General features: G+C 50.7%; 1 protein-coding gene across 2 annotated transcripts in view; it reads right to left on the reverse strand.

The window, feature by feature from the left end:
• ASIC2 (acid sensing ion channel subunit 2) overlaps nt 1–27,373 on the reverse strand; it is a 1,019,934-nt gene that overhangs the window by 7,201 nt on the left and 985,360 nt on the right. For both annotated transcript variants that reach the window (XM_067714314.1, XM_067714313.1), the window contains exons 4-7: nt 6,654–6,804; nt 4,474–4,530; nt 3,075–3,228; nt 883–974 (exon numbers count right to left, since the gene is read on the reverse strand). In XM_067714314.1, coding sequence (XP_067570415.1) covers nt 883–974; nt 3,075–3,228; nt 4,474–4,530; nt 6,654–6,804 — 454 coding nt within the window. The remainder of the gene's footprint in view (nt 1–882; nt 975–3,074; nt 3,229–4,473; nt 4,531–6,653; nt 6,805–27,373) is intronic.

Here is a 27,373-nt window from a genome sequence, read left to right on the forward strand (position 1 = left end):
CAGATCCTTTCTTGAGAGTGAGTGGGAGTTGGGGGACGAGTCCAGAGCAGGTTTTTTTTTTTTTTTTTTTTGGCAGTGCACGGGCCTCTCACTGTTTTGGCCTCTCCCGTTGCGGAGCACAGCCTCCGGATGCGCAGGCTCAGCGGCCATGGCTCACGGGCCCAGCCGCTCAGCGGCATGTGGGATCTTCCCGGACCGGGGCACGAACCCATGTCCCCTGCATCGGCAGGCGGACTCTCAACCACTGCGCCACCAGGGAAGCCCCAGAGCAGGTCTTTTTAACTGTGCACCCGCAGGGATCTTGTGAGTTTTACGCTGGGCTGGGACTGTGTTGAAATTAACTTCCTGCATCCATCCTGTGCCCTTGGGGCCAGGGGAGCTGGCCCCAGAGTGGGGTGGCAGTCAGGTTTGTAGATTTCTGGGGATGCATGGCCCTTCTATTGTGTTTGACAATGGGCTCTCAGTCCAGGGGGCACCGGGCCTTCTCAATGCAGCAAAATTGCTTTCCAGTGGGGGCTCCATGGGGGACCCTCCCTGGGCCCACTGCCTGGGACCACCCACAGCTCAGCCCTCCCTCCACTTGACAGCTCTTTCTTCCTGCCATGGCCCCAGGGCTCTGACTCCAACCGGGGGGCAGAAGACCATAGAATCCCAAGAGTATGGCGCTGGAAAGGCCCCGAGAGAGCGTCTAGCTCACCTACTTCAATGTGTTGATGGGGGAACTGAGGCCTAGACTGGGACGTGAACTGGGCCTAACACCTCCAGCACGTGGAGTTCTTCCCATTCTGGGGCAGGAACAGTGCAAAGGGAAGAGGGAGTAACCTGCCCACCGGCCCATCCCCATGAGACGTGGACATTTGTGCAACAGACACTCTGACCTACCAAGTAAGGCAGCAACCTCGTACGCCTTCTTCTGTTCAATGGTCTCATAATTGAGAGCCTCAAAAAATATATCCAGAACGAGGATGTTCTCTCTGCGGAGGAAATGTCCAGTGTCATACGTGGTGAGAACCCTCAGGATCCATGGGGATCATCTAATACAATTTTCCCACAGACAGATGGGGAAACTGAGGCCCAGGCAAGTGAAACAACTGGCCCAAAGTTAGAGCTGGTTAGTGGCACAGCTGGGACTTGAACCTGACATCCTGACTCCCGGCTCAGTGCCCTTCACGGCCCTGGAGGCGTATATCAGCTGTCCCCTTGGCCCCTCATTGCTAACGCCCCTGTCTCTCTGCACCCTTTCCAGGAATCCTGCCCGGCCTCCAGGTCTCCGTGCTCCCAGAGGGTCTGCCTGGGCCCTTATGTGAGCTCAAGTGAGCTCAGCACTCTCTTGACAAGGCTTGCTCGCCTGCCCCCCGCTGACCTCCCCTGCCCACACTGGAGAGGCCCCCAGTTCTTACTGGGATTGATAGCAAGCTTCTCCTAGTGGGGACCCTACCCCGGATGGCCAAGTCAGCTGCAGGGACCAAGGAGGGTTTTTAGGGAGAAAACCCACACCTGGTTGCAGGGTTTCTGATGGAAGCACCCCGGTTCCCTTTTGCTCTTTTGGGCAGATGTGTGCACGAGACACATCTAGGCAGGAGAAGTCATTACGGCCGGCACAATGTCTGCGACAGCGGTGCCTGGTACCTCCTACAAAATTCCCTGCCTCCTTCCACGACGTGGCTCACAATGCCCTCAGCGTCCCTTGTCCTCAACCCTGGGACGGAGCGAAAGCCGTCCCAGGATGAGGTCTGGTGACGGTGTGGGCAGGAGGGAGAGGCTGGGAGCGAGGAGCCCTCTCCACGCGGGGCTTGCCCAGGTGCCATTCACAGGGTCACCCTCTCTTGCCTGGTTTATGGCAACTGCTTCCCACCTGGCTCCCTTCTGCCCACCTGGCTTCCGGTCCGACCTCTATCTGCCGCCTGAAGGGTCTTCCTAAAACCGCTAAACTAATCCACGTGACATAAAATTAGCATCCAGTTCCTCCATCACTCAGGCTACATTTAAAATGCTCAGTAGCCACATGTGGCCAGTGGCCATCATGTAGGACATCACAGATAAAGAACATTTCCAGAAGGTTCTACCTAAACGGCAAATGTGAGCCTGTCACTCGCCTGGTGGAAGTTCTTCTGTGGCTGCCTGTCCTCTTAGAATAAGTCCATTCTCTGCGTCCCACCCCCGCCCAGCTCAGCCTGCAGGATCTTCTACCTTGGACACAGTCACCTCCCCCAGCCTCCCCTTCCCCTAATCTTGTCTGCCCTTCACTGATTTTCCCTGCTGAGGCTCTGCCTGGGACACCCTCTGCTCCTGTGTCTTTCTTTCACTTATTCTGTTAAAAGATATATATATATATATATAGTTGAGCATCAACTCTGTGTCAGACACTCCACAGCAGAGAACAAAACAAGAAAAGTTCCTGCTCTCAAGGAGCTTCACTTTCGTGAAGTGGGCAAGTTAATTGCAGGAAACACACACGTGAATATAGAATTACACATGGTGGTGTGTGTTATAAAGGAAAACACCAGAGAGCTTCGAGAGAAAAATGACAGGAGGGGACTAATTTAGTCGTCCAAAGAGATGACGTTTAAATGGAGACCTGCACAATGAGGAACCAGCTAGGTGAAGAGTGAGAGGAAAAGCATTCCAGGCAGAGGGAACAGAATGTGCAAAACCTGCCTGGAAAACTCCTCTACATCCTGTAAAAACATCTCTGCATTGACATATACACCCTAATATGTATAAAACGGATAACTAACAAAAAAATGCAAAAAGAAAAACATCTCTGAAGCTTTCCTTGACAGCGTCCCTACGCAAGGTGCGGCCAGCCACTTCTCTTATTACCTGCATCAGCCTACATAGCTTTCAGCTTTGTACTTGTCGCTCCACCAGACTCTAAGCTCCTTAAAGCCTGGGGGTGCATCTTAATCCGCTTTGTCTTCGTATTCTGAGTCTGAGCACAGAACGTGGCAAACAGCAGGTGCTCAGTTAATGTCTGCCAAATAGAAGTAATCGCTTACCTTGCCCTCGACTGCCCCCCAGTTTTTCCTAGTCCACCCTCCCCCACCGCCATCCACCACGTCCACTTAACGTACGAGATATATTTTTCTGATTTGTTAAATTTCTTCTCGAGGTACTTGGCTGACGTCTTGCTGGGAATCTTCACCATGGAGAGCTCTTTGTTGTAGCGGGTCAGGTTGCAGGGTGTCCTGCAGAGACAGTAATTACTGTCCTTTTCCGCCAGCAGACCTGGAGGGGAGAGGGAGGCAGGGCTTAGTCAGGTGGACCTCCTGGCCCAGAGTAGCCAGGTTCCCGCAGCAGAGGAGTGAGCTAGGAGGAGGTGCCACCGGGTAAATGAGGGGTGGGGGGCTGTGGAGAGAAGGGGGGCCGGTTGATGAGGGTGTGAGCTCTCATAGAATGTGCCCACTCTTTCTCTGTTACTCTTGGTCCTGTTTTTCTTCTGTTTCCTTCACTGTTATGTCACCCTTTGTAAATCTTTGAAAAGGCTCCACTTTTGGAGAATGGGCTCCGAGGGAGTCCCGGACCCCTCACCTCCCCAGGGCCTTCTTCTCTGCTCCTAGCCTCAGTTCTCATCTACAAAGGGGGCTGTTCTCCAAAGGCGAGTGTGGGAGACCATTTTATCTGAAACTCTGGGCTCCGTGGTACTCCCTCTGGGGCTCCCTCGTAGCCAACGCCCACCTGCTCTGCTCGCTGGTTTAGGACGCAGAACTGAGGCTTTGCATCCACTGGAAGTCACTCCTTCTCCTTCCCGCCAGCCCTCCTGGAGGCGTCTGGACGTGTGAGCCCCGAGCTGCTGCACTTAGATCCAGCAAGTGCAGCTGCTGAACGAACTTGAGTCCGGATGATTTAGATACTCTCTGCTTGTCTTGGTTATAGATCATTTCCCGGGTCCGGAAGAGGTGGGCACGTGGAGTGGGTCTAGCTTGGGGGTTGCAGCTTGTTTGTGTGATCTCCCTCACTGGAAGTTTTCCAGGGTCGGGGGGTGGGTGTGGACCAGCCAACACCCAGCAGAAGGCAGAGGAGCAGGGGGAACGCGCCTGGCTCAACGGAGCACGCAAAGACAGGACAGCTTTGGAATAACCGCGAGAGCGTGTGCGGGGAGATACGGCTGATCTCCTTTGGGGCCCACCCGGATGCTCACTGTCGATCCTCTCTGCCCGCTCCCCTGCATTCCGCAGTGCTCTCTGCTCCCCCAAAACCCACTCCTTCCCTACCCCCACCTCTCTACCTCCTTTCTTTCCCTAGTCTGGTTTCCAGCCCTCATCCACTTGCATCAGTTCCCTCCCCCACCCCTCTCTCCTTCCTCCTCTCCATCTCCCTCTCCCGTCTCTGCAGGGACACCACCCTTTCCAGCCTCTTTGCCCTCACCCTTCCCCACTCCCCTTCCCCCCATCTCTCTTCTGCACCCGGAAGTTCTGCAAGGTCTTGATCGCAGCCCCTCCACCATCATTCCACCTGGCCCCTGGTACTGACCTAGGGCAGGCTCGGCACACTCCTTGTGTTGCTCAGGGGTACAGAAAGGGGCATCCCCTGCAAAGAAGAAAGACAGGGAGAGGTACTCAGGCAGCAACCCCTTCCCTCCTTGGGCTGGAGGAAGGGATTGCATCCAGCTACCTTGGTACCTAGGAGGGGCAGCAGTTCACCAGTGGATGGTCAGAAGCCCTGGGGGTAGTGGGGGAGCAGAAGACTGGGTTCTGATCTGCTTTGTGATAACAAGACCGGTCTAGCTAACTTCTCCCAGGTTGCACAATCTGGCTTACATATGTGATAGGAAAGCGCTCACAGTTCAAGTGGGGAAGCAGTGGTAAGCAGCTACTAAGTCCTGGGCATGCATGGTCCCCTTTAACCCACACGGGTACCTTCAGAAATAGGAAATACTGTTTCTGTTTCACCCATGAGAGAATTGAGGCTTAAGAATCCTGTTTTCCCAGGACATCAGAGCTAGCGGTGATGGACGTGGGCTTTGAACCCAGGTCTGTCTGACCCCGAGGCTAGGGCTCTTTCCAGCACACCACACTGCTGTAGGGGAGTGAGGGCTGCTTTTTTAGTCTCCTCTTTGCTGTGCCCTTAATTCCACATTATAATTGAGATACCAGTAACAGTGTCATGTGGGGGTGGGGGCGGAAATGATTAAAATCTCTCCTGCTTGCTTTGGGCTCAGGTTCCATGGGGAAACCTCACTGGCTGGTGATCCAGTCTGAGCATCAGGCAGGTAGCATTTACCAGTGCTCAGTTCTCTCTGGTCTCTGTAGAAATCCAGAAGCTTTTTTTTTTCTTTTACCAAGTGCTAAAGTTAAAGCCCACCACGATATCTTTTCCTTACCTTCGCCCTAAACACCAATTCTTTTCAAGAGCTGAAGAACTGATATGCTTCCTCCTTTCTAATAATAAAAATTTAACTGATGTGTTTCCCTTTTTGCTCTGTCTTCTAGGAAGCTCAGAGGCAATTTTAAAGGTCGATAAATCTAAATTTAGATTGCTAGAGCAATTACTGATCATAATGCACTAATTTAGAATTTAGCTCTAAGGATGTTCATTTCAGCATTGGTTATAACAGAAAACAACTATAACAGAAAACAACTGGTAATGAATGAAATGTCTGACATCAGGATTTAGCTAAATAAACAAAGTATGATATAACCATGAAATTGTAGCCATGAAATATAACAGCAAAGTTCCCAGCACATAGTAGGTCTTCAGTCAACAGTACTCTCGATTCCCTCTCCCCATGTGTTAACACAATCACCACTGACGTTTGCAACTGACAAAGCTTTCTTTTTGGCCGCACTGCGGAGCTTGCGGGATCTTAGTTCCCTGACCAGGGATCGAACCCGAACCCCCTGCAGTGGAAGCACGGAGCTTTAACCACTGGACCACCAGGGAATTCCCAACAAAGTATTTTTATATCTTAGCCTAATTTTATCTTCCTATCCACAAATGATTGTGTTTTAAAGATAATGGAGGTAAGAATAGAGAGGTTTAGTAACTTGTACCAGGTCACACAGCAGTAAGGTGGAGGAACCTGAGTTAGAAGCCAAGGCCACTGACTCCAGCCTCAGTCATCCTTCCTTCCATGCTGCAGTACCAAACTCTTCCTGCTCCAATCAGCCCCCCTCCCCCCACTCCACTTCTACTGACAAGCCAACTGCCTCTAATGATGGCTACGTGCATTGTTAGTCTGAGAATAGAAATGTCAGTACACATGCATTCATTTGCTGGCTGATGGACTCTTGCCTAGCTTGAAAGAGAGCTAGACATTTGGATGCAAGAAGGGAAACATCTGGAGGAAAGCAATAACCATCTGGATGTTTGAACGTGTACCACACCAGGATGTAAGAATTGTAAGCATCCAGATATCTGGACACTGAACTCTAGGAGGGAAGACCAGCAAACAATTAGCAAACATATTGAATGTTGGGAGGAACGTCCTCCAAACACCTGACCACTTCTGGACACCAGGATGCTGCCTTGGTTGCCAGACTGGAGGTTTCCATCCGCCCTCTAAGAGTTTGGGCATCAAATACCAGTCTTCCCAGAACAGCATCCCTTTGCATCCTCGTGGAGTGGGTGTAGAGTTTCCCATCAGGGTGAGAAATGCAAAGAAGGTCGCAGGTAGTCCTGGGGCCCTGCGGCTGTCCTCGCCTGGCACTGACCTGGCATGTGGACCATGCGACAGTTGCAGTTCTCCACGATGTAGCGGGTCTCACAGTCAATCCGACAGGCAGTGATGCTGTAAACAGGAAAGAAGTCGAGTCCCATCTCCGAGGACCGGCACTCGCCCCACGGCGGGGGCAGGTATGTGAGCTGCAAGACAGGAAGGAGGGGGCAGCAGTCAGCCCCAGAGCTTCAGCCGCGACAGGCCCAGTGGCTCATTCATTCACTTATGCAGTTAACAGACCACTACTGAGCATCTACTGCATGACAACCTCAATTCCATTGACCTCCCAAGCCTTCTACTTTTGGCTCCAATACCAGTTTTCCTATCTTATTTTTTTTATAACCTTCTTATAAATGCTGATCTTCTCAAAGTCTCTTACACGGGCCACATCTTCCCACTTCCACAATTTGTCATCTCCCATCTCTCAGCAGCCGAGAAGTGAGATAAAAATTTGGGGGCTCTGCCTCTGCGGGCCCCTCCTCTCTAGGATTTTTCGTCCCATTTTTTCTAGCTTTTCTGGCAACGCTGAACTCTAGCTTGAGACTTTTTAACTCAACGACTGCTGCTTTCTTCTTGAGCTCTAGCTACAATATTCCCTTAGAACTCGACGTGCCCTCAAAGGAGAGATCAGGTAAATCAATGTGTATTTCACCCAGTGTGACTCCCTTCCTTCAAGGGCTGTGTACCCTCCAGTTTCTGCCTGTGTTTAGTCTCTCTCCAATGCCATCAAATAGTACTTTTGAAATATTTTGTCCAGAGTTTATAATTGTTATTTCCGGAAGGGTTAGTCTGATATAAGCCGCTCCACCATGACTGAGAACCAAAAGTCTCTCTCTCTCTATTTTATTTAAGACTCATTCCTTTGAGGGAGCTGTTCCTATTCTCATTTTATTCATGACGAAACTGAGTATCTGAAAGGTTAGTAGTCTGTTCAAGATCAAACACAGAGCCAGTGGCGGAGTCAGCATATGGACCTAGGAATTTCTGACTCCAATCTTGCCCTTGTATACTACATTGTCTCTATAGGAAATGGATGAAAGGAGGGAGAAACACTCCAGAGAGGACCTTTCAGAGCTTTTCTCTTTTGTGTTTTTTTCTAACAGCTCCTTTCTTCTTCCTTTCCCATGAAGGCTTGCGTTACTCTCTCGTCTTTCTTTGGAGTTCATGAGCTGACCAGGCTTTTGCACAGATCTCCTCTATGACTTTGGATAAGTCGCCACTCTCCTCTGGACCTTAGTTTCCCCATCCGTAAAGAGGGAGTATGTGGGGGTAGGTTTGACAGTCTATGATTAGAATGGATTCAGTTCCCTACATTGCTCAGTATTGGATTGATAAGCACACAAACTGGATTTGGGAAGAATTCATAGCGACTTTTGGCAAGACAGGGGGTCTAAAATGATGTAAAATCATCTTGGGAGACTATCGTTTCTTTTTCTTCTTCTAAAACAATTTCCCACAGTGGGTGGACCAAGAATGCAGCTGGTGAAACTCTGGGGATGTGCTACTGTTTGTTCAGGGTCAATCACTTCCCTTTTTTTATACAGAGGTCATGATCCAGATACCATGGCTACCCTGCTGTGGCTGGTTTATCATTCGTTCCATCAGATTTTCTGAAGCCTCACACACCACAGCAGCTGGAAAATCGCAGCGTGTACAGCATCAACTCTTGCTTACCAACGAGTGTCTGAAAGCGTGTTGGAGTATTTGTTTATCCTGGGTAAGCGAAGCCTCAGGGGGACCCTGAAGCACTGTCTTCAAATATCTGAAGGGCTGTCTCAGGGAAGAAGAGTTAGATTTGTTTCCCGGCATCCCAAGGGAAAGATAGACACAAGAACAGTCGTCCTAAGGGAAGTGGGGTACATGATCACATTTATTGATGTTGCAGGCACTGTGGTGGGCACAGCACACGCATTCTCTTATTTAATCCTAAAGAAGGATAAATTCTGTCTCAACTTTCTAACCTGCTACTATGATTCAATGACATCCCTATCTTGAGGGTGAGGTCCCCATCATGAGGAGTGTTCAAGCAGAAACCATACAACCACCTGGCTGGGATGGGAAGAGAGAGATTCAAGTACTGCATATGCAGTTGGAGATTCTAAAACCTCTTAAGCCCTTATATCCAATCCTAGACCCTACATCTGTAATTTTAATTTGAGAGCTAGAGACAGTGGTACAAGTCCGACAGAACCTTGAACCTCACTCTTTCATGGGCTAGTTGTGTGACTTAGTCAGTGACAAAGCCCCCATTCCCCAGCCCCCGCTTTTAGCCTCCTCATTGGATTAAATAAGTGCCCAGCAGCCAGTAGGTACCCACCAAGACTTAGTTCCTATCTCTTTCCCCTAACAAACGTCTTCATGTTTTTCTACACTTTCATTCATTCAACAAATAGTCCAGCTCCACCTCTGCTCTCCTTACAATCTGGTTCTACAGACTAGCGAAACGCCATCCTTTTTGGCTCAAGTTATTTTGTGCTGGGTTTACTATAAGAACTCCTGCCAATGCAGATGTCCAAGTCCAGAGGACACCAGGCCGCTGATCTAGGGCTCTGGAGCTGGGAGAGAGATCTGGGCTGGAGACGTAAATGTGTGCGTTTGTGTGTGTGTGGCTTTAGTGGATCTTGAAGCTGTGGGGTGGATGAGCCAGCCCAGGGAGAGAGGAGAGACACCAGGATTGAGCCTTAAAGTGTTCCTGCATTTACTTAACAACTCATCCGTCCTTAGCCTTTTATTTTTCTCACTGTGCCATGGAACTGGTGGCCTTGCACAATTACTCACATTTATGAGCTGAGCAAAGAACTCAGAACTTTTGTGATGGCATACCCTGGTGCTTGCCTGTCATCGCTCCACTGTCTCGAGGCTTCTCTCCACAGTACTTTTCGTTTTCTAGAGAGAAGTTTGTGTTTGCACCCTCCCTGCCTTGGGACGTCCTATGCCACTGGCTTTCCCAGCCTCTCCCAGCCCATAGATCCCGAGGTGTGCCAGCAGGTGGCGCTGCAGTTAGCCTAGCTGCTCAAGGAGGGTCTCTGTAGTCAGAGATGCTGGGAGGGAGACTGTCTCATAGGACCTTGCCCAGCCTTTTCCTTGTGTCTGCAGCCCACAGAAGCCTTGGCTGGGATGCTCCTAAGGGAGAGATGCTGTGACGATGATGAGACCGCATAGGAATATGTTCATTCTGCTCCTGGAAAGGGTAGAAAAGACCGGAGGAGAGATAAAGGAGGAGGAAGACAAGGAGAGAGGCCCACTGAGCTCCCCTGGTAGCCACCTGGCTCTTTTGTCATGTCAGCCACTTGGGCTTTTGATTCGGGGGCTGGACACGATACTCACCTGGACCAGATCCCTTTAGGCTCTGGGATTCCCCTGCAGGTTCCTTCCCAGGGCTGGGTCGGGGTCTTCGTTCTGGCCTGCTTGGCTTCCTTCTCCTCCTCACTAGCCCACCTGGCCGAGGTTCTCTGTCTGCCGGGAGCACCCATGTTAGGAGCACGTGTTCTGTGGTCAGACCCAGCTGGGTTGGAATCCTGGCTCTGCCACTTGCTTAGTGGGGGACCTCCTCTTTCTGCATGAGAAGCACCCTGAGATATTAACTACTTCAGAGGGATACTGTGAGTTTTGAACACAAGGTACGTGTAACGCAGCTGTGACCCTTGGCTGATGTCTTCCGGTCTCTGTGTCCTATGGATAGGATGTGAAACTCAGCCCCTTGTTCATCTCCACAGAAAGCCCACTCACCCAGGGCGTTAGAATATAAGGAAGATGTCAGAGTTGGAGGAGGGTTTACATCAGAGCAAAGCTCCTTCACCTTGCCTAAGCCCAGCATCTCTCCATCTTTCTCCTTTCCTTCCTTCTCTCCCGCCTCCTTTCTCGCTCCTTATGTGCTTTGCCACCCTTTCCAGGAGCAGAATCCGCTTATTCTTAAGTAGTTGCCTCATCCTCTGTCATCTTGGTGACATGGCAACCACCTTTCCCGTGGAGCCTCAAGGAAAGGCACTTCCTTCCCTAGGAGGAATTCTAAAGCCAAATGTTACCATGTTTTTTCTTTTCTTTTTTTTCTGCCTCGTTCTGTAACAAGACGAAACATCTCCAAGAGTGGCTGGTGAATAATAGATGTTGAATGAACCAGAGACGTTCTTGGCCTCTTTTCTCCCCACTAGGGCGCTGTCTCACCGTGTACAGTGACCAGGCAACAGAGCTGGTCGTGCTTTGCATCCATAACACAGATACTCACTCTGATGACCGGAAACACAGAAGCACCCCCCGATGACCCGTGGTGCACACTTATTTTCTTTTACTCCCGGAGTCTTCTCTCTGGGATATCTATCTGTGCGTGACTGACCACTTCTTCGTGATTGTGCCAGAAATGAAACAGAGTGGGTAGCATTGTGAGAGGAGCATTGCTGGGGCTTCCAGGGAGAAGTGCTGAGTGTGAACACCCAGTGAGGTTCCAGTGACTTATGTGGTTCCTTGGGCAGGAACTGTAACCTCTGAGCCTTGCTTAGCTGCTCCATAAAGCAAGGGGTCTGGACCAGAGAGCTGCTAAATGCCTCCAGAATCTTCAAAGTTTTGAGTCTATGAGTCTCACTTAACACAAACCGGGATAAGGGGTGGGCAGAGGGGTGGGCTGCTCTCCGATGATCGATCCGGGTCTGAATATTTGGTTCACAACGTGTTTTCTTCCCTACGGGTGTTTGGTGAAACTGATCAAGATAAGGCCAGAGTGGCCCTGGATCAGAGTCAGTGGGAAGCCTTCACTCTGGGAAAAACTGCCTTGAGAGTGAAGGAAAAAAACCCCCTTTGTGAGCTGTTTTCCAGAGAACGTAGTCAGCGGGGTGTTCAGCTCACTCAGTGAGGCTCCCATGGATGAAGAAGTGCTCAACCAGAGGAGCTGGCCTCAGGGTGCAGGAAACAGGAGTCGGGGTACAGTCTGGGCTGTTACCAAAGGCTCAGTGGGGCTTTTGTTAGCCCAGCCAGCCCAGTGGTCCAGCCTAATTGAACAAGCTCTTCATTAACTCCTAGGATGTGCCAGGCGCCGGGCTGGGCACTGGGGCTAGAGAGGTGAGTAAAATGGGGGTCCCTGCTGTCCAGGGGCTCCTGTTTGCCACAGACCCCTCCTGCCACCACCTTAAGGTGTGTCCGCAGATTCCCAGGGCCTGTTCTCTTCTTCCGCCCCAGGCTGCACAGCTGGGGGCAAGTGGGAAGAACCTGGTTCCACCACAGACAGGCTGTGTGGCCTTGGCTAAGTTACATAACTACTCTGGGTCTCAGCTTCCTTATCTGCAAAACAGAGCTAATTATCTGTAACTCCCAGGGCCTCCCTGAGGGTTAAATGAGACAATAGGTGGGAAGAGGCTCACGCAGCGTTTCCACGTGTTCGCTGAGTCCTAGGTTTGGGAAGTGCTTGTGAAAGTCCTTCATTAAAGGTGTCAGTCGGTGGCTGGTTCCACGCGCCTTTCCTAATCGGCATCCACCCCTTCAGCTACACTCGTATCTCTTCCTGTTCACTGGATCTCAGGCCTCTAGGACAGGGGCTGGCATATAATGGGTGTTTGATACTTATTGAATGAATGAGTGAATAAATGAATGAATTGTACCACCCTGCTTTCTCCCAGCCCCAGTACAGAGGATGAGGGCAGGGGGCTGCCCTCACCCAGTCCAGGAGGAGCAGAGGGTCCTCCATGTTGGTCTGCACTGGCTCTGCACTGAGGTGGGCTCGGCACCAAATCACATCTGAGTCCTGGATTAGCTGATAGCAGGTTTTCCTGTGTGATCTTGAGTATGTCACTCAGCCTCTCTGTGCTTCTCTGCTCCATCTGTAAGGGGCAGGGCCTTAAAGGTACGGTGCTCCGAGAGGCCCCAGGTTCTAGGATCGGTGGGCTCGTGAGGTCTCCCTGCTCTTGGCCATGCCCTGTGATCCCCCCCACCCTCATTTTCCCACCTTCTACTACAAGTACAAACTTCCCCCTGGCCCACCCAGATGGAGGGGAAATCAGAGCCTGCTTGCTTTCTAGCCATAATTTTTGGTTTGATGTTTTTATTGCATCCCGCGGAGTGATTTAAGTGTGTTCACAAATGATTATATTATGCTCCTTTTAAACAATACTAAAATCAAATAAAATACTAAAATCAAATCCACCAATCAGTCGGTAACAGAGGCAGCAATGGGGTCTCAGGGGAAGCATGTCCTTGCAGGCAGCACAGAAGCGGTGAGGCGCCCACCCCCCTCCCGCCCCATCCCTGTGGTTTTCGTGAGTGTTCAGTCCCCAAGGTCAAAGCAGGAGAGATGGTACCACGAAGAAGCAAAAGTCATCGCAAAGAGACTGAGCAATAATAACCCCTCCCGGGTGGAGACCCTGTGGTAGGTGCTTGTAAGGACAGCGTCTCTTTCAACCCACACAATGACCCTGTGTGAGTAAGAACTACTTGCACTGAAGACTCACTGTAGACTAATTGATGGTATAGACACCGCTGGTATTTGCTGAGCCCTTACTCAGCACCTTACTTGGACTGACTCCTCGAATCCTTACCATAGCCTTGTGGGGTTGGTACTTTTATGATCTCCATTGTATATCCTGGGAGCCGGAAGCGTTAAAGAGACTGTGGTCATGGACAGTAGGAGGCAGAGCTGGAACTAGAAGCCAGCGGTCTACACCGCCTTTTACCACAGTGGGTGGGGTCCACCGGAAGCAGAGGCAATGCCTGGGTGGGTGGACGGAGGCTGCAGCAGAGATTTGGGGAAGGGAACATGGGTTCTTCAGAACCCAACACGGGAAATGTCGCATGGAGTCATTGAACAGTTTAGCCCTCACAACAACTTTGCCAGTTAAATATTATCATCCCCATTTTACAGATGAGCAAACTTCAGTAACTTGCCCGACACCACACAGCTAAGAAATGGCAGAGGCAGGAGCCAAACCCAGGTCTGTCTGACTGCAAGGCTCCTGACTGGGGGTCAGGGGACAGCCTAATCTTGGCTGTGCTGTTACCCTGCTGTCCTGTCTGGGGGACCTAGCTTTTTCATCTGCACCATCTGGGTTCAGAATAGATAACCTCCAGGTGTAGTAGAGTATAGGGGGTGGTCTATAAGGCAAACCAGATGACTGCGCCCCTCCCCGCATCCTGCACAGCCATCACCAATGGATGACAGATGACAGCCATCATCAATGGATCACAGATGTGGTGTTAGAACTTATCTAAACACTGCCGTTTGACTGGAATCAGAACCGAGAGGAAATGTTGTATTTAGGGAAGCTTCATCTGCGGGAACCATCAAACTATACACTGTTAAGTATTCACATAGACTAGATAAGACTTATTATGTACTATATAAAATACAGAATGTGACTTCCCTGCAAGGACGGGAACCACAACCTGCCGTCTTGCGTAGGAGCATCCCCCAAACGGCATTTGGACCACAGGAGGATTCACCCAATCAGAATTCAGCAACACCCTGGTCCTGCCCTGGGGTCACACACAGAACTGCTGGTTGTGCTGGCTGGAAACTAAGTAGTGGTAGCTGATGCAGCACTTCAGTAAGCAACAAAGATCAGTTTAAAAAGTGAATTACCCATGGTTTGTGACTAATAATAAAATCAAATAAAATACTAAAATCAAATCCACCAATCAGTCGGTAACAGATTACAACGGTATCCATTGTAAAAATGTCTGCGAGTGGGAGAGAACGTGACAAGAGCAAAAAGTGAATTGTTTATTCAAAAAAGCAAGAGGGGGCTTCCCTGGTGGCGCAGTGGTTGAGAGTCCGCCTGCCGATGCCGGGGACGCGGGTTCGTGCCCCTGTCCGGTAAGATCCCACATGCCGCGGAGCGGCTGGGCCCGTGAGCCATGGCCGCTGAGCCTGCGCGTCCGGAGCCTGTGCTCCGCAACGGGAGAGGCCACGGCAGTGAGAGGCCCGTGTACCGCAAAAAAAAAAAAAAAAAAAAAAAAAAAAAGCAAGAGGATCTTTTTCAAAGACTATAACTTGTCTCATTCTAATGTGACTTTCACCTTGGGCTTTGCTGGCTCTAGATATGCCTCTGGAGCTCTACAAGAATCCTTCCAGCTTTGGTGTCATGGGGCAGACAGCCCCTGCACTTTTATTTTCATAAAAATATTATTTTTTCATTATTATTTTCATCCATCCATCCATCCACCCACCCTCCATTCATCCCTCCATTTATACATCCATTCATTGATCCATCCACCCACGTTCTATTCATCCCTCCATCCATTCACCCACACCGGCCCCCCCATCCATCCATCCACCCACCCTCTCACTCATCCTCCTTCCAAGTGTGCAATAAATGTTTGTTTAGCACCTAATCTGTTCTAGGAACACTCCTAGGATTTGAGGCTATGAAGATGAATAAGGCCTGGTTCCTACGACCTGGGGGCCTACAGTCTAGAAAGAACAGAAAGGCATGTAACAAAGCAAGTGCTATAATGGGGGAACAATGTACGGGAGTTGTGGAGGCACTAAGGAGGGCACGGCCAGACCAACTTGGAGTGGGGGGATCAGAAAATTCTTTATGGAGGCGGTGGTCACCTTTGGGCTGAGTCTAGAAAGACTGTGTTGTTCATTAGACAGATCTGGAGTGTGGGAAGAGTGCCTTGGGTCCAGGGAACTGCCCAGGCAAAGGCCCAGAGATAAAGAGAGGCGTGGCCTGGAAGGGGAGCCTCAGGTAGGGCAACAAGGGGGCACGTGGGTGAGTGTCAGGCTGGTGTGCCCTGCTCCGTGCCCTGGGAACAGCCCCGGGTGACTGAAAAAGTCTCCATCATTGTTCCGGTGACTCCTGCACCTTCAGTGAATATACATCCCTGGTAGGTACCAGCCCCTGCAAAATTCATGCCCTGCCTCCACTCCCCAGCGTAAGGGCTGCCTTGACAGAAGAGCATTTTTAGTGTGTCTGTGCACGCTGACACACCACTGTCGTCGCATCTTCGTCCGGACACAATTTCTTGGGCAAGTGCTGTCGGCGCCGGCAGTGTGTTCGCAGCAAATTGCCTTGGTGTGTGATTTGCTGGTTGAAACTGGGGGAGGGGAAGTGTCGCAGGGATGCAGGCGCAGGGGTGGCCTCACGCAGAGGAGGGAGCTCAGAGGCATACGAGCCAGGCGTTTACTCCCAGGCTGACCTGAACAAGGCACTTCCCCATTCAGAGCCTAGGGTTCTCTTCACTCCTTCCAACGCTGGCCCAGCTGTTGACATAAGTATCCTCTGTCTTTTCCTGTCCTGGGCCCCCCTGCAGGTTCTGCCCTGGACTTCACTGCTGCTGGGGGGTCCTCGTGACATAGTACTAGGGGTCCTGACTCCCCCAGCTCTTTTCTCTGACCCATACTCTCAGCTCTGTAAGCTGGAAAGGGGTCATTTGGGATCCAGACTGCATCTCTGCCCTGTATTTTCTTCCTCCTCGTCCTTTTCCTCTTTTTTTTTTTTTATTAACCCCGGGTGCATTTTCATCTTTCTAAGAAGATCCCTCAGTCCAGCTTCCACCTATGCGCATCATCAACGGAAGAGTCTAGAGGAGGCAGCAGGACTGGCTGCTGCTCGGTTGGAGCATCTCAGAGCTGCCGCATACATCCGTGTGCAGGGCGCACACTGCACAGCAGCAGGAGAGTCACACGGACGAGGGTGTGCGTGTCACCTACAGAGAGAGCACCGGGTAGCCCCCAGCACTCTGTCTCCCTCTCCTGCAGCCCTGCCTGGGGCTTTACTCTGCTCCTCCGCCAGCTATCAATCCCCAGCATCCCATTGTTTCCCCTTCAACTACATCACCTTTACATCGCCATGAAAACATTCCTGTTTGCATGGGCTAGGCGGGGTGCTGGGGGAGGATGTTTGTAGGGGCACAGACTGGCCTCTGTTCACAATCTCTGTTGGGATGGGGGACTTTTACGACATGGCTTTTTTCAATTGCATTTTTTTTTTTTTTTTTTGCTGTTCGCGGGCCTCTCACTGCTGTGGCCTCTCCCGTTGCGGAGCACAGGCTCCGGATGCGCAGGCTCAGCGGCCACGGCTCACGGGCCCAGCCGCTCCACGGCATGTGGGATCTTCCCAGACCGGAGCAAGAACCTGTGTCCCCTGCATCGGCAGGCGGACTCTCAACCACTGCGCCACCAGGGAAGCCTTCAACTGCATATTTGAAAGAGAAGTTGGGTCCAGGTTGACTGGAGAGCACCTCAATGCATTTGCTACAGTTTTGGCTTTTAGCTCCATTCGGAATCCACTTTCCACATATCTGGGTGGGCGTGGAGTTGGTAGCGCGGGGGTCTCGGGTGGCTCCGCCCCGGCTGGGAGCGTGAGTGAGTGGGGGCTGGGTGTGTGTGTGGACTGAACACAAGGCCAGCCCGCCCCGCTCTGCCCTCTGCCGCCTCCTGGGGCCACCTGCCCCTCCCCCTCTCCTCACCCCGCCTCGGCCCTCCACCCTAGAGCAGATTCTGAGCTAGCTAGGAGGGTTTTCAGCTGACCCAGCACCACGCCGCAAGTCCTAGCCCTGACCAAGGAAGGACGGGATGTTCGTTGAGGGCCCACACTGACCACGTGTGTGGCTTCGGTTAATTCTCGAGGCGGGGCTGAGGGGCACTTTAACACCCTTACGCCCCACGCTCCGATCGAGGCCTCTGAAAGCCCCGCAAGGGTGTCAGAATGAGCCGCAGCCGCCTCTGCCCTCTGGGACTCCACCGCTGCGGCCCTGGACGCCCGCGTTCGGGGACTGGATGAATTTCCTCCTGCGACCCTGCCTGGTGAAGGCTCCGTGGCAGGGGGGCTCTGTGTGCACAGAGCAGTGGCCGTAAAATTCATCTTTTACTACCGCCTTCCTGGAGCTTTCCAGCGTGGGAGTGGCGGATGTTTACAGGCATAAAGCGTGTGGATCCTGGAAGGATGAGATCTGGAATCCAAAGTCTGTGCGCCTGAGCCACTGAACTCTCAGACTGGGGCTGAGCTCTCAGGTCTGATCTTTCTGGCTCAGCTCTGCACCAGCAGGACCCGCACTTAATTGAATCTTACGCAATTTTCCAAAGAGGGCTACCTGCTCTGTATTTAGGCGGTTTATAACACCACACTGTGTTCCATCATTCCCCAAATAATTAACACTTGTGGAGGGTCCATTATAATTGTGGAATCTCATCTATCACTACCTGTCAGTCCTTCAAACTGTGACTTCCTGGCCACCATCTCTAGAAATGCCACCATTGTCGGCATGCTGGGTCACATTTTTTACACAGTCAGAGTACTTTACAACCTTAAAAAAACCCTTTCTTTTCCACTGAATGATTCCAATTTTGTATGGTTGAGTTGGTGGTTCCAATTACAGTTACAGTCTATGGGGTACATCCACGAAACACTTTGAAGGGGAACTGGGGACACATTGCCCTTTCATAGACATCATCTTAAATGCCTGGACCATTTGGAAGGACTACGATGGAGAGATCAATACATCACCAGCCTCGGGAGTTCAAAGTCATTTGTGCGTGTCATGGGCTGGCTCCTGGCTGGGCCCTGAGACAGACATTTACCCTCACCTTCCCAGTGGGGGGGCCCGACAGAGTCCGTGTCCACACGGGACACCACGTGGGCTCCTGGAAAAGATGGCCCGGGGATTACAGAGGCTGGAAGGGGCAGGTGACGTACCACATGATGTCGTGAAAAGAGAGTGGCCTTTGGAACGGGGCACTGGATTCTAATTCTCAGCTATTTCGTCATCTCCAAAAAGGGATACCGGTACCACCCCACAAGTTTGCATGGAGACTGAAGGAGATGGTCTAGGAGAGCGTGGGCACTGGAGCAGAGCAGGGACTTAGTCAATACTCAGGGCAGCACTGCATGGTTAAAAGACTGGGCTCTGGACTCAGGGAGACATAGCTTTGGGTTCTAGCTCTATCAGTTATTGCCTGAGTTTCCCCACCTGTAAATTGGCAGTAACAGTACATATCTCATTGTGAGAATGTCTATATTTCGTTGCTTATGAAACACATATTTTCCCACATCCTAACACGTCTGTAAGGTCTTACCATCAGTGGTAGTGTTTTTCTTTCTTACTGGCACATAAAACAACACTGACCCGTACAGTTGTCATTGTTTAGATTTGATGACGTATTCTTTCAGGTCATGCCTGAAAGGGTTCAGCATAGTGTCTTGCACAGAGCTGGAGCTCAATAAATGGCAGCTGTTGTTATGACTCCCTATGCAACCCTGGGCAGGTTTTAAAATATCTTTGAGCCTCAGTTTCCTCATCTGCATGATGGGAATAATTATCTCTACTTCCCAGGGTTTGAGGGAGTATTAAATGAGTTAGCATGGAGACGGAGGCACCCATCACAGCATGTGGTGTATAAAAGGAGCTCCAGATGTATCCTTCCCCAGGACTGTACCCAGGGGAAACCTCCCCTCTGTGGAATTTTGGCACAGGTTGGGTGGGGAAGGGCCAGGTGCCTGAGCGCTGCAGCCCTGCTGGACAACGTCACCTGCTCACTGCTGCCCCTAGTGGTACCAAGGCTTAGGGCAGGGCTGCTTGAACCAGATGGGAAGGTTATGGAAGAAAATGGTGGCAGGCAACCCTGCTGGGCATGAAGACCTTGACTGAAGACGTGAAGCCCCACCTGGGACAGCGACTAAGATGTCAATAACCCACTAAGCCCCCTGTGGGAGTCATCTTTCTACTGAATGTGGCTGCTGGGAAAATTGCCCAGATCACAGATCTAAACTGGAGCCACTCCTGGGTCCCCACCTGCCTCCCAGCAGAATGCACCTCTGTGCTGCTTGTCTCAAGCAGTAAGAGAGGATAGCCTTTGGTTGGCAACAGGGAGTGGCAGCATCCCTTCTCCTGTGTTCCCGAAGGACCACAGTCTGGATTGGGGTGGATCAGACCTAGTGACAAATCCTGACTCTGGATGACCATGGGTGCGTGATACCCTCTCCACAGTGTCCTTATCTGCAAAGTTCATGTGTGTGTCGGTGTCCATAACTAGAGTCATAGAGTTGGTGCCCCAAACTGTTGTACTGCCCACCCCACTTCTCTTCTCCCAGTTCAGGTGCTCTGGAAAGTGCATCGGCAGAAATCATAAGCAATATTGACTTCACTACAAAATGCTCTGATGTCTTCCCTGCTGCTCTGATAAAGTGGTCTTTGAAGTGAACCTTCCCTCGCGAGTCTGGAACATCACAGATGAACAGGTGCAAACTGTCAGACCACGAAGAAGCCCTGGGCTCTTGCCTTTCAAAGAGGAACAAATACCCCCCGTTCAAGCTCTTTGTCGGGCTCCTTGAGGTTGTTCCACGGCCTCAGCCCTCCTGCTTGGTGGTGTGGACACTGGCGTATGCCGTCATGGTCGAGGGTGGGAGGGTAGAGGTCAGGGAGGAAGCTGGACAGACACCCTTTGGCCCAGGCACTTTGCATAGATGAAGTTTGAGGTCGGTACTATTGTTATCCCTCTTATACAGATGAGGAATCTGAGGCAGAGATGTGCAGAAGCTTGCCCAAGGTCTCACTGCTGGTAAGTGATGGAGTCCGGATTCAGTTGGACGCTGAAGCCTGGCATCGCTGTCCTGTGGTCCCCACTCTAAGGAAGCCCTCCCTGTCTAATGCCAGGTGACGGCCACTGCCACTGGAGAGAAGCCATTCGTTATCAGAGACCCACTGAGAAATTCCCGCATGTCCTGAGATGCTCCGTGGAAGGCATCCTCTTTCCCTCTCAATGTGGGACAGCCGTATCATCGCCATTGTAAAGAGGAGAAGACTGAGGTTCACAGAAGCAAAACAATTTGCCTGCGATCATCTAGCAATTCGGAGAAAGTGTTTGGACAAGAACCCAAGGCTTTTGACTCCCAATCCTGTCCCACAGCGACTGAGACAGCTGCTTCCCACTCCCTCACCCCGTCCAGCCCTCTCTCTGGGTTACCGCCCAGCCACCGGGGAGAGGCAGGGTGATCCCATACACCAAGTCGACCACTGCACTGTCCACAGCCCTGTGGACTCAAGTTCTGTCTTTTCCCAGGAACTTTTTAAAAACTATGAGTAAAGGGACTTATCTCTGGGGTCTTCCAGAGAAGCCCACAGGCAGGCACCTTACTTGGGGATTGTGTTGGGAGTAGAAAGAATTATGGGTTTGGAGTCAGACATTCTAAGCCTGAAACTCACCTTCACCACATGCTAGCTTAGGGACTTTGGGTGAACAACTGAACCTCTTTGAGTATCAGTTACCTCTTGCGAAATAGGAATATTAGTCTCTGTCCTGGAGAGTTTTATGAGCTAATATATGAACCGAATCCAGCGCATTGTTTATATGACACATAGCAGGAGCTCAAGATAGCCAAGATCTTGGCCTCTGTCATTGGCAAAAGGAGTCCAGAAAATTTTGTTTGCCTTAAGAATATCCGGTCTATAAAATTCACCCAGGCTTGAGTCAGGGCAGGGGTTATTTGAATGATTCAAGGACATTTGATTTTCACAAAGGGCTTAGCCAGGGTCCTTAAAATGGCAGCAACATGTGCACGTCGCCTTGCCTGTTTACAATTCATTAGCCACTTGACAGTGACTTCAGTGGAGAGAGAGAAAGTGCACAACCCGTGTTACGGAAAGCCAGTGCTAGGAACAATTACCTGCTAGAAATCAAATAGAACTGGAGAAAAAAATAGGTCTGCAGCAGTAACCCAGAGGAAAGATTTCATTTATAAATACCTGCCTCACCCTCTTTCCCAGGAACCCATCCTTCAGTTGTTTAAAGCGAGATATAAATACAGAGTCAGGCACCCCCCTAACCTTTAAAAGCCCAGTGACAGGTGATTGGAACGAGCCTTCACAATGTAAGAGCCCACGGTTGTAACTGTTAATTCTTCTGGCTGTAATTTATCTTGCTATCCCTTTGGGTAGCTAAACAGCTCCGATCACGGGCTGCCCAATCGGCTTGTAAGTCTTCTTGACGAATCACTCTCATTCTCCCCGTCCTTTCTCTGGGCTGCGATAATTCTTGACAACTGCCTTAGAGTCTCTGTCTCCTGCGGGTGCGGAAGGGAAGAGCCATCTATTAGGAGGAACACATGGAGAACAGAAAGCTCTTGGCATTGGGAAGTTGGCAGGTGAAGAGCTGAGCCCTCATTTCAAGACAGAGAGGCCAGGGCACAGAATGCAGGACACAGTCTATCTCAGTGACCTCCAGGGTATGAGGCACCCCTGCCTGTTTGGGGTCTTTGGATCAGGGATGGCTGGGCAAATCCTGTCCACTGAGCTCCAGTGGGTGTCCAGAGCGTCTTCACTAAGAAAATGCCATGTGCTAGATAAACTGTGAAGCCACTGTGCAGGTAAACTAGGGCAGCGTGGTGGAGACCAGTGTTGGGGTTCTCATCTCCCTCTTGGGTTGGTGGCTTTTCCCAGCCACCTGTGCGTCCAGGTGGTGTGTACGACTAGTTCTCCTAGGTTGAGGTGGTTAAGAGTAGATGTGCTCTCTCCTTCCCCAGCTGATGGCGGAAGAGAGATGAGTCGGAAAGCCTAAAGGAGGACAGAGACGGGAGAAAGCTGGATCCCTGCATGACTGCATGGAGCAGAGCCCCACTGCCAACTGCACTGGACCACAACATGAGGGAGAGATATACTTTCATTGTGTCAAACCACTCAGATTTAAGGGTTGATTATTCTAGCAGTTAGCCTCTCCTGTCTACTACAGCACTACTGTATTTAACAGAACACAATGGCTCAAACTGAAGGTTCATTATGAGTTAGCCCAGTGGTTTCTACTAACCAGACAGTGTACTGTAACTCACCTCTGCTAGCTGTTGTGTGGACACTCAACTCACAACTTGAAGAACACTGGATACCAGATTCTTAATTTTTAGACCCGATAAATTGACCCCTCCTCCTTCCCCCTTCTCCTCCATTGGATGGGTGAGCAACTCGGATTCAATCTCCCCAAGGCCCTGCAAGTGTCCCCTCTTCTGGACAAGTTAAGACTGTCCTCAGCTCCCTCCTGGACCACTGCAATAGTCTCCTAACTGGCCGCCCTGCTTCTCATGCACCCCCTCCAATCTGACCCCCATCTGATCTTCCTAAAATGCAGACTCAGTCATATCACCACCTTCCCCGATAAAATCCAAGCTCCTTTTCTTCAGAAGACCTTCCATGATCTGCCTTCCTGTCTCTCCTCTCATCTTCCCCCAAACGATCAGGCTCCCATAGCCTCTCTACCTTTGCTCTTCTCTCTCCCTGCCTGATGGCTCTTCCTGCTTCTCAGCCTGCAACCAGCTACCTGGCTTTCAAGGCTCAGTCTGTGTCCCTCGGCCAAGAAGCCTCCTCCACCCATTCCTTCTTGCCTTTGGACGCTGGTATCCAGGTTTGTGTTTTATGCTGGCATCTGCAACACATTCTTTTTTGTTTTGAAAATGCTTAGAATTTAATAATTGAATAAAACATGATACACAACTGAATCACAAGATTGTTAAGGAAACTACATATTTAATTAATCTAGGTAAGTGTGTGTTCATTTTTAAAGCTAGTATAACACAATGTGAAAATAAAAATATTTTACTTTAGTTTTTGCTGAGGACCCAGAAAACAGATTCCATAATGAAGCATGAGACCATCATGTAAAAGTTGCAAAAGGAAGTTGTGCAAAACCACTTGTTTGCAACCCTCTCATTCACATCAAGAGGAGAAGGAGAGGATTAGAAGAGTTAGCTAGAGTCTTCGGGGTGCTGTTGTATGTGGAGTACATCCACTCCCCTCCCCAAGGAAGGAGAATGAATGGGATTCTCCCTTGTCAACTAAAGAGAGCAGACGATGAGGAACCTATCAAGGGGCTTAATATTTGTCACCTGCAGTGGCCGTACAGGGTGGGCAGATACTAGAATGAGTCTGAGAAATCTGAGGATGACAAGGTCACCTGCTGAGGGAAGTAGGGGTGCTTTTAACATGGGTATCTGCCTGTATCCTCAAGATCGTCCTGACCAGATATGGCCTCAAGGGGGAGAGAGCCTGGTGGGCTTGCAGTCCTCTTGCCCAGGATTGCCATCCAGAGGGACAAGGAGACCCCAACCAACAGTGAGAGAAAGTTTATGTGGCAGTGGAACACTGAGAACCAGGGAGAAAAAGAAAGCAAGAGGGAGAGGTGACGCAATTACCTGGGCAAGGGAATTTCAGGTAAAAACTCCCATTAGGCAGAGAGGTCACGCAGAGCAGTTTCCAAAGAACCCAAGAAAGTATTCCATGAGGCAAAGTTTTAAATATCTCCCTGCTAAAGAGCACATTCCATCTCTGAACGGTATCAGTCAGATAAAAGAGTGTCTCATTTCCTTTCTTCCTCCTCTCTCCCATTCCCCTGTAGGGATCAAATGCTGTGACTGACAAGGCTAAGAAGTGGTAAAGACATCACTCAGGGAGAGGGGAAAGCACCCTTCTCTCCCACTGCAGTTGCCTACCCTCCAGCTGGCACAAGCTGGGAAAGGGGGAGTAGCTAGTATTTTGAATGCAGCACATTCTTGTGGTCATCGGCCCGCTTCCTACTAGCCCTCAAGCTTTTTGGGAGGAAGGTGGGAGACCAATTTCTCTTCCCCCGGGGCGGGCCCAAAGCTGGAGCCCAACTGACTTGCCTCTCGCTCGCTCGAGGCAGCCAAGCCAGTTACCAAGGCAACCTTCCCTCCCTGGGCTTCAGTTTCTCTGTCAGTAAAATTGGGAGGTTGCTTGGCAAGGACAAGTCCTTCATGGTCTCTCTGGGCTTTCTCAGCTCAACATTCCAGGATTCTATCGTCCTACCACTAACACAGCACAGTCATGCAAGGGAAATCAACACTCAGAGTTTTTCCTGAGCTGTGTCTGTGCAAAGCCACAATTCTGCAGAAGACTGTCCTTGGGGGTGCCTGTGACTTTCAGCTTCGCCTGATGCCGGAGAGAATTTATCATTACAGAAAAGCTTGTGGTGCAGGTTTAGCAAGTGTGGCGTCTCAGGCATTCCGGAGCTTCATTTATCAGGTAGACACGGCTTCGTTATTTAGACTTCAGTCACAGTTCAGAAACTATCCCTCAGATATACAAACTGGGGTAAGATGTCCCCCTGTATTGATCCCGATGAGGAATTGGCGTGAACAGTGATGACTTGGCATGGGAAAAAGGCCATTTGAGGGCTTGCAACTTGTTCTGACTTCAGGGAGAGCTTGGGGTAGGAGGAAGGGATTCTCAGCACACTTCATGTCACGCCATGGACAGGCTCAGGGAACTCCGCCATCACCTGGGAAGCCCGTGTCTGTGTGTTTCTGATGGAGGAGGAGGGTGAACTGCTATAGTGCTCTTCAAACTTTAATGTGCTTGGAACCACGAGGGAATCTTGGTAAAAATGCAGGTTCTGGGCTTCCCTGGTGGCGCAGTGGTTGAGAGTCCGCCTGCCGATGCAGGGGACACGGGTTCGTGCCCCGGTCCGGGAGGATCCCACATGCCGCGGAGCGGCTGGGCCCGTGAGCCATGGCCGCTGAGCCTGCGCGTCCGGAGCCTGTGCTCCGCAACGGGAGAGGCCACAACAGTGAGAGGCCCACGTACCGCAAAAAAAAAAAAAAAAAAAAAAAAGCAGGTTCTGATACAACATAACCTGGGGTGGGGTGGGGCCCGAGACGCTGCACTTCTGACCAGCTGGTGTTTCTGATGCGTTGATGTTGCTGACGCTGCTGCTGGTGCGTGGGTAACACTGGAGGGCAAAGAACTAGTAGAAGCTGGTGCCTCCCCACAGGGCTTGATGCATACACTGCTTGGTAGTAAAGATGATCTGGACAGAAGGCCAAAGAATCATGGAATTTTTAGAATGTTTGAATTGGGAGGAACCAGAGATATCATCATATTTAGCCAATGCTAAGATGCTATCCTTTGGAAGACGCACCATTGCTTGGAACACCTCTAAGAAAAGAAGAATCCTGCCAATTAGTGGTAAGAGGCCATTGACTGTGAGGTCCATCCCTATTTCAGAGATGTTAAATGTGTGGCTTAGAATTGATGGAATAGGATATTTGATTTAACTCCCACCTTCCCCATTTTACAGAGGAAAATATGAGGTGCGGAGAGAAGGGACTTGTCTGAGGCTGCTCGGCTCCCAAGAGGCTTAAGTGCTGCAGTTTCCTTTCTGTGAGGCCTGAGGAGGTGCTTGGAAAGCATCATCAGGCCCAGGGCCAAGGACGGAGGTGTCTCTGCCCTCAGTGGATGACCAGGGGGGTCCTCCAAGATTCCCAGCTCATCCTTCACCGCGGGCTGCATCCCTTGGAGAGGAATCTCTTCCTGTCCCTTGGCAGTATATTTCTGGTAAGAAACCTCAAGCCCGGGGCTTTTGTCTGATTTTATATTCAGAGCATCCTTTTCTTTCTATTCAGGAAATTCTTAAGTTACACTGAATCCCAGATGGCAGACTTGAGCCTTTCTGCCCTTGGCTTCTCTTCACAGGAATCACAAGAAAGACAGCCACTCCATCTTTTCTCTGTCTTGTTCCCTCCATGATAAATGATGGAATTAATTGAACAGCAGCACTGGATCGCCCAGGCCAGTGGTTCTCAGCCCACACTCTGCATCAGAATCAGGTACCTGTATAAACTGCAGATACCCCGGGGCTTAGCCCAGAGACTAGGATTCGGTTGTTCAGACATGAGGCCCAAATACCAGTATTTTTCAAAAACTCCCTAGAGGATCCTAGTACCATAGCTAGGTTGCGTACCATTAAACTAGTCCTACCTATTTGAGAGATGGGAAAACTGAGGTCCAGAAAGGCCAAGCGTTTGCTTGGAGTCCTGCAGTTGGCTGCAGAGGCGGGGCTAGACTCCAGTTCTCTGGATTATCCCTGGATTTCCTCATTCAAAGCTCTAACTGGCCTACACCACTGAATGACCCCATAGGCACATAGCTGTGTGTGTGTGTGTGTGTGTGTGTGTGTGTGTGTGTGTGTGAGAGAGAGAGAGAGAGAGAGAGAGAGAGAGAGAGAGAGAGAGAGAGATTCACTCCGTGTTGGAAAATCCAGACAGAAATGAACAGTAGAGATTGGAAGGGAGTTGAAGTAAAAAGGACCTCAAGTTAAAAATAAACATGCCTGATGCTGTTTGCCTAGTAATCACTTCTGACAGTTCAGGGCAGGGTAGCTAACCCCTTCCCAGCACCCCAGAAGGGTTTCAGACTATTCTGGGGACAGGACACTTCACCAGGCTCACAGGCCGTATTTCCCAGCCCTCGAGCCATGTTCGGGGCTATCTGTGGACTTTTTCCAGGTTCTCTATGGCCCTATATCAGAGGCCTGATATCTCCACTGTCTTGTGTGGGATGTTTAGTGCTGGGTGGCCTGGGTTGCTCTGTAACGTTTACTGGCCGATGAATGACTCATCAGGAATCGATGTAGTTCCCATCAGGGACCGCCCTCAGGAAGAAATTAATGGGCAGAATCAGCTATAAATTATCTGGGAATGAAACACCCCGTTGAGCTGGTGTCTTCAAGTATGTGAGCTACTGTCCTCGAAAGATGCTGAGTGTATTTTCAGCCCTTCCTCGGCTGCCCAGGATTTCCTTCTGAAGCCAGAGAGCTTCTTCCAAAGCTGCTGACCATTTGCTGAGAGGCCCAGGTGACTCTGTCCTTGGTTCTCTCTGGATTTGGAACTTACCTGGTCACTTACCTCCCCAATGTCAACAGGCCCACTGTGAATGCATGTGTTTGTGCTTGTGCGTGCGTATGTGCGTGCGTGCGTGCGTGTGTGTGTAAGCAGGCAGGGGCTAAACTAGGAC

This window comes from Pseudorca crassidens, chromosome 19, assembly GCF_039906515.1.
Source record: "Pseudorca crassidens isolate mPseCra1 chromosome 19, mPseCra1.hap1, whole genome shotgun sequence".
NCBI classification, from domain to species: Eukaryota; Metazoa; Chordata; class Mammalia; order Artiodactyla; family Delphinidae; genus Pseudorca; species Pseudorca crassidens.